Source organism: Hippocampus bargibanti, linkage group LG02, assembly GCF_051943395.1.
Source record: "Hippocampus bargibanti isolate YZ-2025 linkage group LG02, ASM5194339v1, whole genome shotgun sequence".
NCBI lineage: Eukaryota > Metazoa > Chordata > Actinopteri > Syngnathiformes > Syngnathidae > Hippocampus > Hippocampus bargibanti.
The window spans coordinates 36715981-36731968 of NC_142735.1; the positions used below are offsets into that span (position 1 = coordinate 36715981).

Here is a 15988-nt window from a genome sequence, read left to right on the forward strand (position 1 = left end):
GAATGTCACTGGCACTTTGACAAGCCTCGTGCTAACGTTAGCATCAATATATAGGTAACATCCGACTTACGACCGAGTTCCATTCCGAGCAAATGGTCGTAAGTCGAAACGGTCGTAAGTCGAACTGCAATTCCAAATGATGAATCGAGGCAAAATGACACGCAAAGTCCCCCCTCTGGTGCCATCACGCGGTCGATTGCTGTGCGAGAGTGACATGCTAGCTACCTGGCCAAAATTGGCCTATGCGTTGCCAGCCTGCTAGCGCGTTGCGATACCAGGCGTAGTTAAAAAAAAATAGGGCCTGGATGTCTTGGTCATAAGTACGGGTGGTCGTACGTCGACCTGGTCGTAAGTCAGATGTCACCTGTACTTCTGCGAGAGACAGCAGAAAGCAAGCGTGAAAGCTAATGAGCAGTTTGCAGGCTAGCTAGCAGTAACTTTGCGTATGGACCCGGCAAGTTGACTTTCATTCCGATCGCTTAGCTAGCTAGCTAGCCAGCCAGATGGTAAATAGAGAGCTAGCTACATAGATAGATAGCCAGCGAGATAGCAAATAGAGAGCTTATGTTTATATATATGTATTGAACCTACAGGTAACATCCGACTTACGACCGGCTTGACTTACGACCACCTGTACTTACGACCACGACCTCCAGACCCTATTTTAAAAGATTTAATTCTACACTTGGCACCACAACATTATTATTATTATTATTATTATTATTATTATTATTATAAATCGACCACGACCTCCAGACCCTATTTTAAAAGATTTAATTCTACACCTGGCACCACAACAACAATATTATTATTATAAATAATACATTCTGTTGAAATCACCTGCGCGCATGTGTATCTCTCACTGAAAAACATTTTTAAATATTTGACTTTTATGGCTTTCTTAGTCGACCCCCTGAACTACACCGTAAAAAACTCACCATTGACGGCCAGCGGTTTTATTATCTTTGAACAGGTGGTATGCTAATGGTCGCGAATGCACACACACACACACACACACACACACACACGCACGCACACACACGCACACACACACACACACACACACACACACACACACAATTTGAGGAGCGTCCGGAAGTTTGGGAATCTGATTGGGAGCAACTTGTGTTGACTTGTTGAGCGACTTCCTGTGTGGAGTGGCGACTTCATGTCGTGTCGGCGTCATTTTCACCCAAAATTCCATCAACACACACATTCACGGAGGGGGTGTGAAAATAAGACAAAACACTCCTTTGTTTTCATTAATTAATATATTTTCTGCATTAAAGTTAACATAGTTTTTTTCTTTTGTGTTTTTTTTCCTCCTCAGTAAGTATTTGATATTTTTGTTATATTGACATGAGTAAAATTTGACGACTGTCTCTTGCAATAAATATCATAAAATAATAGAGCTTCACATAATAAATATTTTTGTACAACAACAACAACAAAAAAAAAACACATTTGAAGAGATTTTCTTGAACCGAAAAATAGCCGCAATTGCTGTTTTTTGGGGAGCATATCATGTACACAAAATAAAAGGGAGGATGAGGGAAGAGAAACATATTCCATGTGGAGAAAAGCGGACAAAAACTACCAAAGGGGACAAGATGGAGGTGCTTGTGTTAACGCAACATCGCTATGGAAGAGGTTTTTTTTTTTTTTTTTTTTTAGTGTGATGGAGCAAAACCAGTAATTCAACCCAAAATGTCAAAATAAAACAAGCTACATCATTGCCTACAAACAAACAAGCAGGCTTTCTCAAACTGAGGATTGAGTTCCAAATGTCAAAGAGGAGTCCTTGTTATCAACTCATTCACTGCCATTGATTCAGGAATTGAAAATATGACAATAGAGCGCCATTCTTGATTTTGGTTTTTCTTACTGGGGGGGTGCCGATAAAGCGCTAGTAAGACCTCCTGCAATGTTTTTCTCCCTTCCACGACGGGGCAGCATTTGCCTTTTGTACATCCACCCCCATTTCACGCTCAGATAACTCCAGACTCATTTAACTTAGGAATTAACTGCCCACCCTGATAGCACTGGGCAGCTCCTTTAGCCAAAGACTGTTACACCGGCGCTGCAAAAAGCAGAGATAGCGCCTAACCGATTGCTGTAATTCACAAATTTATTCGGGATTTGAAAATATGACATAGAACGCCATTTCCAAATTTGTTCGGGTTTTGTTTTTTCATGCTTGGGTGCTGATCAAGCGCTGGCCATGGCCTCTGGCAATGTTTTTTTCCTTCTGCAAGGGGGTAGAATTTCCCTTTTTTCTATGTTAGCGCTTTGTTGTGGCTTCAGATGTTGTTAAAGCTCAAAATAAACCAACATGTATGCATTGTATCGTATTTTGGACATCCGCCCTCATTTCAAGCTCATATAACTCCAGGCCCATATAGCTTAGGAATTAACTCATTTTTTTCTCCTGAAGATGGAAGAGAGTATAAGGTTTTTAACACTGTATTGACAATGACAAAAACCCTGGCACTCGAGTGTACACATTTTATGCACATTGTCTGGCATTGAATGAGTTAAATATGTGTAATTAGAGGAGACATTAATTATGGGGTGCGGGACTCCGTCTTAAAAATTACGTCCCCATTTTTAGGGCTAACGTCTTTAGCATTTGTTTGGCTTGAGTTGACGTTAGCAAAACTAGCAGCAGGCTAGTTTGAGAAACCCTGCTGGGAAAAAGAAAAACAACGCAAGTACAGTAATCCCTCGTTCTCCACTTAATGGGGACCATGATCACTCGCGATAGATGAAATAGTTATAATATAACTCTATCATAAAACTATATTATAAGTTATCGTAATAGCTCACTATTTATTAGGTATCTATTAGCTAACTAGCTAGCTAGATATTTCTTCCAGCCAAACGTACACTCGGGTGTTACTCTCTTATGTGTGTTATCTATCTGGCTACCTGGCTGGCAACCTAGCTAGCTATTTGATATCTATCAGGTAGCTGGCTGGCTATCTAGCTAGCTACCTATTAACTATCTATCTAGCTATTAGGTAACTATTTATTAGCTAGCTATTAGATAGCTAGCTAACTATTTATTATATACCTATTAGCCGGCTAGCTAGCTTTCTATCTATTTAGGTTATTCCGGGTTGAGTGAACGCTGGCGCGTGTGGCTGCCGCTGCTCAACCACAGAAAAAAACTTATCCTGTGACTGTAAAGTGACCATGAGTGTTTTGAAAGGCACTTAGAAATAATAATAATAAATTTAAGTTATCAGGGCCTTTCAAAATTCTCGTGGTCACTTTACAGTCACAGGATAAGTGTTTTTCTGTGAACCCGGAAGTAACTCAAATAGATAGAAAGCTAGCTAATATACAGCTAATAGATAGATAGCTAATATATAGCAAATAGATAGGTATCTAGGTAATTAGAGCTAAAAACTCAAATAGATAGAAAGCTAGCAGCTAATAGCTAGATAGCTAATAGATAGGTAGATAGATAGCTAATAGATAGCAAATAGCTAGATAAATCGAAAGCTAATTAACTCAAATATTATTATTATAATAACTGACGTGATTAGACGGGGGGGGGGTGCTGAGAAGATGCACAGCTAATCCACGTGGCTGTCAATCATGGGATATGGTGCTGTCATTGGATGACGTCAGCCCTGGGAACCAATCAAGTGACAGTACACAACCTCGGATTCATTCGGGTTTTTTTAAAATTCTGAACGTTTTTTTCCCCCTAAAAAATAAAATAAAATCAGCGATGCATCAAAAGCGCGATCATTGGACAGTGAAGTAGCGAGGGATTACTGTAAAAGGGCTATCAGAGAAGAGACACGGGAGCTGTTAAAGGACAACCGACACCTCTGGACAAGTTGCGTCCATAATTTGTATCGAGATTAGAAGGAAAACGACATAAATAACGTGATGGTGAATCGTTATGTGTTGCACCAAGACTACTATTTGATACTAGTTGACACAAATTTCCCAGTGGCCAAATCAGCCCATTTCCAACGGAGCTTGGGCGCCATCTTGTGCATTTTCTGGGACGCTACATTGGAGTCCTGATGGCTCAAATTGATACGGAAGGACTTCTTCAATGGATGGCAAACATGTCTGCTTTCCTCTTCAGAACTATTTGAATCCTATTCATAACTGGATGAGTAACAACAAAGCATCTTCTCCCAATCAGAAGCCATTGTTTTGATTCTGGAGCAAGGCAGTTTGTGAAGGAGTATCCCGGCGTGATGTCACAAACAAGGGGGCGGGACCTTCTGAAACTCGCCATTTTCAAGCAGTTTTGGGACACTTTGCATCATTTTTATTGTTTATCGTTTTTGCATTTGACTTTGTGTTTTGGCTATTTTAGACGCACGCTATGCAACGTTTTTCTGGTGTCAGTTAGGAAACCCCCCCCCAAAAAAAAAAAATGGCGTCGCTTGTCCTTTAAAAGGTAGTAAACCGGAGGGTGTCAGAAACGCGCTTTTCAAATGGAGTGGTTTTTATTTAATTTTTTTTTTCTTGAAAAGGGGGCGGGGCCGGGGCCGGGTGGCTCGTCGGAATCACCAAAGTTTCTCCTGGCGGCGCGAAGCCCAGCTCTCCGCCCGACAGTACACCGTATTGGAGTTCTTGCATCGGCAGCCGGGCCTTCGCAGCCGGTCGTGGCAGCCCTGGCAGGCCTTCAGGCACCCTTTGACCGGCGGGTAGCACAACAGGCAGGGGAAAAGCGGCGCCATCAATCCCATGCACAGGAAGCGCGAGCAGCAGCGCGAGCGCGACGGCGAGCAAGGGTGGTCGGCGCACGAGTCCCCCCCGTCGTCGCCGTCGTCCGAGCAGTGGTAGAAGATGCCCTTGACCAGGCACATGCAGGTGCCGTGCTCAAGGGCGCTCTCCGCCGAGCAAAGGCACTGGCCGTCGCACGCCAGGCAGGAGGGGAGGCTGCGGGGGGCCGCGCATTCGCCGCATTTGCATTTGCCGCAACGTTCGCAGATGAATTGGTGATCGGCGGCGGCGGCGGGCGACGACAACGCCGCCGTCTTCTTCTTCTTGTCCCAGCTGCCTTTGACGGGCGCCTGGCGGAAGAGAGGACCGCTTGGGGGCCGCGGGTCGGCGGCGGGCGGCGACCGCGCCAGGAGTCCCCGCTCGGAGGAGGCGCTGCCGTTGCTCCCCGAGCTGGCGGCGCTCCCCGTGCTGGTGGAGCGGCTCAGAACCGGCGCCCGCTGCTCCCGCTTGCTGTTGTTCACGTTAACCGCGATGACCTCGTGAGTCCTTTCCTGTTTGTCGTGCAAACGCGACGGGAGGCGCCGCCCCGCCCCCGCCGCCGCCGCCGCCGGACCCTCGGTGTACTCGTTGCTGCAGCGGATGGCCTTGATCCGGTCCAAGGAGAGGATGGCGGCGCGCTGGCGGTTGTCGGGGGAAGGTTGCTGGATCACCACCAATGAAGCGCCGGCGCCATGTTGACTTTGGAGCTCCATCTGGGGGGGTCGCCGCTTCCCGCATCAACCGCGGACTTGACGCGCATCGGATGACCTGCGCACATCGGGAACACTCGCTTAGCTTACAAAGCTAATGCAGTCGTATGCCTATTATTAGGATTATGATTATGATTATGATTAGGACTACATTGAATACAATCAATCAAATACAATGCTAAATAGAAATGCACAGAAAATGATATCTAGTAGCCATCTGGCTAGCTATCTAGCTCGTTGGCTATCTATTAGCTAGCTGGCTAGCTTTCTATCGATTTGAGTTACTTCCGTGTTCGAGCTAGCTAAAGATATTTTATTACTGCTAATTCCAGCACGTGCGCAGCATTTTACACATTTGATACCATTTTGTCTGCTAATGGATTCTCCGCTTCCTTTGCAATGTCCTTTTTGGCGCTTGTACGGTGTCCTTGAGGCTCCAAAAAGGATCTTACGGGTAGTTAAACCTTATTGATAGCGGTAAATAAATCACGATTGCACTCGCTGCTGCTTATTAAAACGAGCTAGCATGACGCCAAAGCTACATTCCGTAGATTCTGAAGCCATTTATGTCCTCATATCAACACGGATAAATTCAGTTTTGAAAAGAATCGTCTTTTTGTACCCTCTCGTGTCGAGCTCATAACGAAGAAACGGCACATTAGGCAGCTAAATTAACTAGCTGGCTAGCTAGCTAGCTAGCTATTAGCTGACTGGCTATCTAGCTCTCTATCTATTAGCTGGCTATTTAGGTAACTAAATAGCTGAGTAGCTATATAAATAGATATCTTTTTAGCTGTTATCTAGTTGGCTAGCTTTCTATCTATTTGAGTTATTTCCGGGTTCAGTGAACGCTGTCGCGCGTGGCTGCCGCTGCTCACCGACAGATGAACATACTGTGACTGTAAAGTGACCTTGAGAGTTTCGAAAGGCGCTTATAAATGAAATGTATTATTATTATTATTTTTATTATTAAATGGATGCCATTAATAAACATACATTTCATTTATGAGCACCATTCAAAACTCTCAAGGTCACTATACAGTCACAGGTTAAGTTTTTCTGTGGGTGAGCAGCGGCAGCCACACGTTCCAGCGTTCACTTAACCCGAAAGTAACTCAAATAGATAGAAAGCTAGCTTGCTAGCTAGCCAGCTAGATAGCTAGCTAGCTAGCCAGCTAGATAGCAAATAGAGAGCTCGCTAGCTAGTTTATGTTTATATAATTCTGTTAATTATGTACTCCATTTGAACTTACAGGTAACATCCGACTTATAACCGGCTTGACTTACGACCACCCGGACTTACAACCTCGACCTCCATTTTTAAAATGTTTAATTCTACGCCTGGCACCACAACACGCTAGCAGGCCAGCAACGCGTACAACAATTTTGGCCAGCCAGCATCTCACACTTGCACAGCAATCGACCATGTGATGTCGCAAGGGGGGCGGGGCGTGTCATTCCGCCTCAGAGTCTCTTTTCAACATTTTGAATGGCTTTGGACTTACGAACATTTTGACGTTCACTCAACCCGGAAGTAACTCAAATGGATACAAAGCTAGCTCGCTAGCTAGCTATTATAACCGAGATACGGTTCTGTAACCTACAGTTTTTGGATTAAAAGATACCTGTCAAACGTCTGTTTTTTTTGCCGTATACTGTACGATTTTAGCACATTTTTAGATGCGCACGTCATGCAAGAAAGTTTGTACAGGAAACGCCAAAATGGTTAAATATCATGTGGAGAAATGGTCAATTCCGTTTTCCTCATTAAATATTAGCAGTAAAGTTTATTATAACAAATATCGCTACTCATAAAAAGAGAAGACGTCCACCGAGTATTTAAAAAAAAAATGATACTACAGTGGGAGCTTAGCTTACGAACTTAATTCGTTCCCAGACAGAGTGAGTAGGGCGAAACGTGTGTATCCCAAAAATTAATTTCCCATAGGAAACCATTCAAATGAGAATAATCCGTTCCCAGGTCCCCATAAAACTTAATTTTCTACTAAATAAGCCGTAAAACTACACAAAATATACCTTATTTTATGTCTAATAAATGTTCTATGGTATTATATTTCAAGAAATAAACCGTACTGTATAATAAAGTGTTTTTATTGACCTTTGTGATGGTTGTTGATGGAATGGAGTGTCTGGTTTCCTCAGCATGAAACACTTGATGAGGAACGTAGCCTTCTTCTTTCACCATCTTGAGGGATGCTCCCTTGTAGGTGCTTTCTCTGCCATCATTTTATCTAGTTCCTCATCAATTGTGTTCTGTTTAGCTGGATTGATAGCTTTTTGCATCAAGTGTACAGATGGCTTGTGCGGGTTATTTGGGGAGCCTGATTGATGGGAATTTTAACCTTGCAGTTTACACTCTGCCTTTGACACTATTTTTTATCCATTTTCTCACTCTCTCTGTCTGCCTGTCTCTTTAATGTTTAACGCCACTGCTGGGTTCTTGACCAATCACGTGGCTTTCTCCGAAGATGCCATTTTGTTTTTTGGAGAACGGCCTCACTCTCTCTCTGTCTGTCACCCCATCCCCCCATTGCTGCGTTCTTGACCAATCACGTGGCTTTAACCGAAGACTGGGGGCGGGGAATAGAGGACCAAAACAGCGGCCACCATTTTCTTGTTCGCGAACGACACCTCACTCATTGTGGTAGCTCCGTGTGTATGCCGCAAAATAAATAGTTTGTATGCCAAGGTAAAACTTTCATAAATGTAACGTTCGTAAGTCAAGGGGTTCGTAAACCGAGGTTTCACTCTCTTTGATTTGACGATACTATTTGATACTCTTGTGATTTGTTGCGCATGTCTACTTTGCGTTGTTTTCATTGCGGAGACGACTGGAACAGCAAAGTTCCCTTGTGGGAAGCCGTTCATAACCGCACAATTTGTTGTTTTTTGTTTTTTTCATTCTCCAGAAACCGACTAAGAAACAAGACAACCCCCCCCCCCCCTTTCGCCTTTCCCCTCCCGTCAAAAAAAAACAAAAAGTCCAACGGGGCCCACTGGCAAACACTTCCCCTCACCCTCATTAACATCTCTATGACTAGTTAACATTTAAATGCCAGCGCGGCGGCAAAACGAGGACAGCGACTAAATGAGCCGCCTTGCTTAGTATTCTCGCACGCAACCCCCATTGCAGAGTTTTTTTTTTTGTTTTTGGGGGGCGGCTTTTGAAGGAAATGGGGGATGAAAAAAAAACAACAAGAAAATAACCTCATGGTGAAAATATCAGTGAATGCCATACATACATGGCAATGGATACGTTTTTTACGTTTTTTTATCATTTCTATCTTTTAGTGGGAAGTAGTATAATGTTAATCTAATAGCTACATAGCCATCTAGCTAGCTCGTTATCTATTAGCTATGTTCTTAAAAGGAGCGTATAAATACAATGTATATTTATTAGTAGTAGCTATCTAGTATCTAGCTAGTTGAATGTGCTAAGTAGTATCGTGTAAATTTATTAGCTATATAGCTAGCTAGCTATCTACTAACTATGTCCTTGAGAGTTTTGAATGGCGGTTATAAATACAATGTATTATTATTAGTAGCTTTCTATTCACTAGCTAGCTTTCTATCTATTTGAGTTACATCAGGGTTGAGATAGATATATATATATATATATATATATATATATATATATATATGAGATATATATATATATATATCTCTATATATATATATATATATATATATATATATATATATATATATATATATATATATATATATATATATATATATATATATATATATATATATATATATATTAGCACTGTGTGCAGTCGGATTAATAAAAGTATTATAAATAAATAAAAATGCGGTGATCTGTCTGCATTTCCGCTTGTGTTAGCATTTTATAAAATAATGTACGCCATACTGCAACTTTTATACGGGAATTGTAATCATTTATAAGGGCAGCTATTAGTCAAAGTTGACTACTGGTACGGAATGCTTAACTCATTCACGGCAATTCCCAAATTTATTCAGGAATTGAAAATATGACGTAGAGCTCCATTCATTCCCGAATTTTTTTCGGATTTCATTTTTTTTATGGGTGCCGATAAAGCGCTGGTTATACCTCTGGCAACGCTACCCCCTTCCACGAGGGCGCAGCATTTGCCTTTTGTACATCCGCCCCCATTTCACCCTCAGATAACTCCAGACTCATTTAACTTAGGAATTTACTGCCCACCCTGACAGCACTGGGTAGCGCCTTCAGCCAAAGACCGTTACACCCGCGCTGCAAAAAGGAGAGATGCCGCCTAGCGACTGCTGTCAGGCTTCTTAACTCATTTACTGCCATTCACAAATTTATTCTGCAATTGAAAATATGACACACAATGCCATTTCCAAATTTGTTCAAGTTTTGTTTTTTTTTTTCATGCTTGGGTGCTGATAAAGCACTGGCCATGGCCTCTGGCAATGTTGGGGTAGAATTTCCCTTTTTTCTATGTTAGCGCATTATTACAGCTTCAGCTGTTGTTAAAGCTCAAAATAAACCAACATGTATGCATTGCATCGTATTTTGGTCATCCACCCTCATTTCAAGCACATATAACTTCAGACCATATCATTTAGGAAATAACTTTTTTCAGATGAAAGAAAAGAGTCTAAGGTTTCTAACGCTGTATTGAATGTTTATGTCGTCCTAATAGTCAATATTGTGGAATTTGAGTGACAATGACAACATATTACATATCGAGCGCACAACAAATGAATCAATAACTAGTGCAAATTTCCCCATTGCGGGACGAATAAAGGTATTCTGATTCTGATTAGTTTTCAAATCTGAAGTCAAGAATAATGACCGTTATTGATTTGCTTTCACGGGCCGAAAAAAAATGATGCGGTGGGCCGAATTTGGCCCCTGGGCCTTGACTTTGACACCTGTGAGTTGAAGTGTTTTCGAAACAAAATTTGACATGATTGATAGCACCAAAAACGTGATAAACGCTTCCCTCTCACAACTTGCTCTCTACGGACTACGCACCTTATTTTCCCCACAAAGACCTCCACGCAATTTGTGCTCGTTTGAAAAAAAACTTTTTTTTTTACAATTTGTATGACATTTGGTGCAAATCCGCGCATGCGCATTGAACATTGTGACAAGTTAATTCGCCTTTAGCGTCTACGCTGCACGCAAATCGAAAAAAAGTTATGAATGAAAACAAGCACCGTTGCGTGGGGAGGGGGAAGGGGGGGGGGGTGTTCGTGCCAGGCAACAGCCACGGAAGAAAGCAAGCATGCACGCGTGGAAACTACAGCAAAAAAAAAGTGTGTGTGCGCGAGGGGGGGGCTCTCTTCAATCCCACTTCGTGTACTTTTTAAACGCGTCAAACGCCACGCGGAGTGTTCAAAAAAAGTGAAGGTAAAATGTTTTGAAATGCGCAACAGTCCACACGGCGTGTCTCAAAATGGCGTGCAAACAAGTTTCAAGCGGTTATTTACCTCAATGCAAGCGTCCGTAGGCTCCAATCCATCAAGTAGACCGCTGAGCGAGCGAAGAGTCCATCCAGAAAGGAAAGAAACCTTGTCCCCCCCACGGGTAATCGAACGCGGAGCATTCACACTTTTTGCTAATCCAAAGTCTTTGCGTGGATTCCGTTTGCTGCGTAAATTCCTTTTTTTGGAGGGGGGGGGCGGTGGGGTTAAATCGTCCCGTGCGTAAAACAAATACGCACGCAAATGACGCCGAGTAAATCCAAAGTGTCCTTTTTACACGGACGATCTCCGGTTAAGGACCGAGTCGAGTCGAAGTCCCTCTTGCGTGGAAGTGGGAAGTTAAAAAAAGAGCGAAAACGGGAGAAAAGTAGCGTTATAATTGGGCGAAAAGGGGGTTATAGGTTCCAAAATGGATGCTCCCGTGGCGTACGGAAGGCCGCTTTTGAGGCTTTCAAGGCTTCTTTTTTGGCCGTCCTTCCTCGTCTTCTTCCTCCCCGCTCGCCTCGCTCGACGTTCGCAGAATGAATGAGGGCGACGGGGGCCGCGAGGCTCAGAGTTTGCTGGCGGCGCGAGACGCCTCCCACTCGGCGGCCATTGAGGCCCCCCTCCCTGAAAAAGGATACATCGCATCCGCTCCTCATTCATTGGGCACATGGAGATCAACTTGTTAAGGTAGCCCGGATGAAGAAACGCAAACACCTTTTCTACGGGAGACGATTAGGGCCACTAAAGAACAAAACTATATGGTTGACAAAACACTCACTTTATTCTCACAAGTCTGACTTTATTTCTTCTCCAGTACTCCAGTGCCAGGGTTTTTGTCATTGTCACTCAAATTGCAGGACCCACAGAATATGAACTATTAAGACGACATAGACATTCTAGTACTTTTATTTCTCGATAACTAGTACTCTTCCGTACTTCTGTAGAATTCTGTACTTCCATAGAATTTCTTCAGTGGCCCTAATCCTCTTCGAATTCTGACTTTAAAGCCAGAATTAGGAGAATAAAGTCAGCATTCTCACTTTAAAGTCAGACCTATCTATCTATCTATCTATCTATCTATCTATCTATCTATCTATCTATCTATCTATCTATCTATCTATCTATCTATCTATCTATCTATCTATCTATCTATCTATCTATCTATCTATCTATCTATCGCATCTAGCTATTTATCTATTTGCTATCTATTAGCTATCTAGCTATCCACCTATCTATTTGCTATATATTAGCTATCTATCCATTTAGCCATTAGCTGTTTATTAGCTAGCTCGCTTTCAATCTATGCGAGTTACTTCCAGGTTGAGTGAACGCTGGCCCGTGTGGCCGCCGCTGCTCACCCACAGAAAATACTTATCCTGTCACTGTAAAGTGACCTTGAGAGTTTTGAAAGGCGCCTCGAAATGAAATGGATTGTTATTATTATTGATTATGTCACGTCATATCATATTCACAACTCAAATCATATGTGTTGGTTATTTTGAAAATATTTATCTTTTATGTTTTAAATGATTATTCAATGACCTCTGATGAACTAAATGAAATCTGAAATATTGGACAGAATCTCAAAGAAATTGTGTGTAAGAAATGAATGCTCGTGACGTGGACGGTTCATGTGCGATTTCGTCTCCCGTTGGAACACATGCAGCTCACATCAGTTCCGGTCCACCTTAAAAAATCCGTTTGTGGAGTGGGTGAGTGGGAAAAGCCCCCCTGGCCCCACGCCACCTCGTCGGCCCCTCCCCCCTCTCCTCGGCCCCTCCCCCCCTCCGACTGTCTGCTTTGATTGGTGTCGCGGATGCGCGACATCCGGATCCATGAGAAAAGGGGAAGTTCAATACAAAGTCAATGGGGCTGCCATTCAAATGGAACAATCCATACACGACGGAACAATGGGCGTCCTCCACGCGCGCACACACACGCACACGCGCTCATCAAAGAAGACAACGAAAGCGTTGGGGGAGAGTTTTTTTGAGGAAGTTTCGCGCTTGATGGAGTTGCTGCTGCTGCGACACATCAACAGATGGCCGGCGACGGTGACGCCATTATGGTTCACTGGACATCAAAATCTCATCGGACAAGAGACAAAATGGAGGATCGAGGGAAAACGGGGGTCGACTGCTTCGCCCTTATTTGTCAATGGGGGTCCTTATTGACTTCTTTTCTTTTGTATTTTACATTGTATTTCAATTAAATATATGAATGGATTTGTCAGAGTCGTTGCAAACTATAAGGATGTGACATTTTTTTAATTAATAATTCATCACACATTTTTTAATACCATACTAAAGTGCATTTAAAGGACAACCGGCATCACTTTTTTGTTTCCTAACTGACATCAGAAAAACGTTTTATAGCATCTAAAATAGCCAAAAGACGCAGTATGATATTTTTAGTTAAATGCGAAACACCAATAAAAATGACTTCAAGTGTCCAAAATCTGCAAAAAAAAAAAAAAAAAAAAAAAAAATGACCCCGGAAGTGGCCAGTTTCCGAAGGTCCCGCCCCCTTGTTCGTGGCGTCACCCCAAGACGTCTTGGCTTGCTGGAGAATCAAAACAATGGCTTCAGATTCAGAGAAGATGATTTCATGTTACTCATCCAGTTAGGAATATGATTCAAATAGTTCTGAAGAGGAACGCATACATGTTTGCAATCCATTAAAGAATTTATTCAGTGGCATTTTGAGGTATCTGGGGGCGGGAAATGTAGCACCAAAAAGAGGCAGAAAAATGGCGACAAAGCTCCGAAGAATTAATCAGCCTGTGGAAACGGGCTGATTCATTCCTTACACGGAGCTTTGTCGCCCGCTTCTGCCTCTTTTCTGTGCTACACGAAGTTTTCAGACCAAACAAAGTACGGCAAAACGCATTGACGTGATGGAAGGACCGCTACAATGTGTCCTTTTTTTCGGTATATACCCGAAATAAAATGTTGGATTCATTCTTTTTTTAGATTAAAGACAATGTGACATCTATGTTACAGAACTAAGCATTTTTACCATAAAATATGTGACTGTGGCAATGAGACCAACTTTGGTTCATTTCAAATGTCTTTTTCAAAATTATGATCCAGTATTTAGCAATTTAGGAATAACCAAAAAATGTATTTTTGGGGAAAGGTTCATACATCTCACATCCATTTTTTGGGTGGCTCGATGGAGACAAAACTAAAGCAAAACACAAATTCACGGATTGCAATGTTGCTGTTCAATCCAAATGAACATGACATCTTTTCCATCAAAAAATATCCCCAAAATGATAACAATCCATTTGTGCGCACACTCTAACATGATTCGTGAATACGAAAAGTAAAACAAAAGTCACCACAATGACATTTTTACCCTTGATGTTCCCACGATGTCCATTCACAGAAAATGTATTTGACATGATGGGATTGACTTTTGAGCCAGAAAGCAATAATAAGACATCAGAGGGGGGGCAGAAAAGACGTCGGGGCGACGACGGCGGCGGCGGCGGCGTGTCGCTGCTGGTAGGCCACGTACGACTGGAGCAGCGCGTCGGGGACGCGTGGTCTCACGGCTGCTAGGGCGCTCTGGAAATGCCTGCAGTCCACGTGCTCGGCTTTCATGTCCTCCTGCAGGGCTAGCAAAGCCGCCTCTCGGCATACGGCTGTTATCTGGGACAGGAAGCACACACGCACACACACACACATTCCTGTTTCAATGCTTTTGTGAGGTCCGGATAACTCCAGATAAGGAGTGAGGACCACCGTTGCTGATAAGTTTAGAGAAGAACTAGTGTTCCATTTGAAGACTAAATGTCAGCCCATTTCCCACTTGAACTTCTTGAAAAACAAAGCAATAAAAAGTGCACTTGAAACTGAAATAACAGCAGGAGTGAGGACTTTGTAGGAGTACATTCAAAGTCCTCACCCCAGTGTGAATTTGGTTAAAATATCGTTTGACTTTTTGTGGTCTGAACTTTTTCCTCTCATTAACCACGCACACACGCGCACACATAAACACACACAGTGAGTAAAAAGTGTGTGTATCCGAGTGAAATGAAAATACACACCAAAAAAATCATTTTGGGTGCATTTGCAAGGACCTCACTCAAACTTTAAGAGATGCATATATGGACCATCTAGAAGCCTTTAGAATGAAAAAAAAAACTTGTGAGGACCGGCAAAAATGACCTCACTACATATGGTATAAAATGTAAGTGGTCTTCACAAGACTTCACATGGGCAGTCTAGTGAAAGGCCCATCGGCATTAGCGACACAATAGAAATCAAGCGCACCCTTAAACACATAAGAAAAAATGGGATGGGACACCTCGACAAATCCAATGCGGTCAAAAAAGCACACAAAGCAAAAGGAATGAATGAATATTTCTATATTATTTTTGGAAACCTTTTTTCATTCATTAATTTTATGAATTTATCTTGAATCCACACGCTCATAGTAAACATTTGAAGAGTTTCATGACAGTACAGTGATGCCTGGGCTTACGAACTTAATTGATTCCCAGAAAGTATGTGTAAGGCGAAAAGTGTGTATTCCAAACATTAATTTCCCATAGGAAACCATTTAAATGAAAATAATCCGTTTCCAGGTTCCCATAAAACATCATTTTCTACTCAATAAGCCTTAAAACTACACAAAATATACCTTATTTTACGTATAATAAATGTGCTATGGTATTATAATTAAAGAAATAAACTGTACTATATAATAAAGTGGTTTTATTGACCTTTGTGATGGTCGTTGATGGCTTGATGGAATGGAGTGGCCGCTTTCATCATCATGAAACACCATCTTGAGGAATGATCCCTCGTAGGTGCTTTCTCTGCGATAATTTGATCTAGTTCCTCATCAATTGTGTTGTGTTTAGCTGGGTCGATAGCTTTTTGCATCAAGTGTACAGATGGCTTGTGCGGGTTGTGTGTGGAGCCTGATTGATGGGATATTTTAACCTTGCAGTCTACACTCTGCCTTTCAACTATCAAAGTTGAAACCAGTCCAAATTTCACTGTTTTCTATCCATTTTCTCACTCTCTATCGCTGTCGTCTGCCTGTCTCTTTAATGTCAACCCCCCGCCCCCTCACTGCTGCGT

The 15988-nt window shown here is 42.4% G+C and overlaps 2 protein-coding genes across 3 annotated transcripts in view; both read right to left on the reverse strand.

The window, feature by feature from the left end:
- Window positions 1-1692: 1692 nt before the first annotated feature.
- Window positions 1693-11519, reverse strand: spry1 (sprouty homolog 1, antagonist of FGF signaling (Drosophila)). Its single transcript, XM_088991223.1, has 2 exons — window positions 10914-11519; window positions 1693-5505 (listed from the first exon to the last, which is right to left on the reverse strand). Exon 2 carries the CDS (start codon window positions 5448-5450, stop codon window positions 4539-4541), a length of 912 nt encoding a protein of 303 aa, XP_088847349.1. The 5' UTR covers window positions 5451-5505; window positions 10914-11519; the 3' UTR covers window positions 1693-4538.
- A 1621-nt stretch (window positions 11520-13140) lies between these two features.
- Window positions 13141-15988, reverse strand: part of afg2a (AAA ATPase AFG2A) — an 88106-nt gene continuing 85258 nt past the window's right edge. For both annotated transcript variants that reach the window (XM_088991226.1, XM_088991225.1), the window contains exon 18: window positions 13141-14548. In XM_088991226.1, coding sequence (XP_088847352.1) covers window positions 14339-14548 — 210 coding nt within the window. In that variant the 3' untranslated portion in view covers window positions 13141-14338. The remainder of the gene's footprint in view (window positions 14549-15988) is intronic.

Coding starts and splice junctions, on each gene's coding strand:
- spry1 (XM_088991223.1), bottom strand. CDS start 5,450: ATGGAGCTCCAAAGTCAACATGGCGCCGGCGCTTCATTGGTGGTGATC.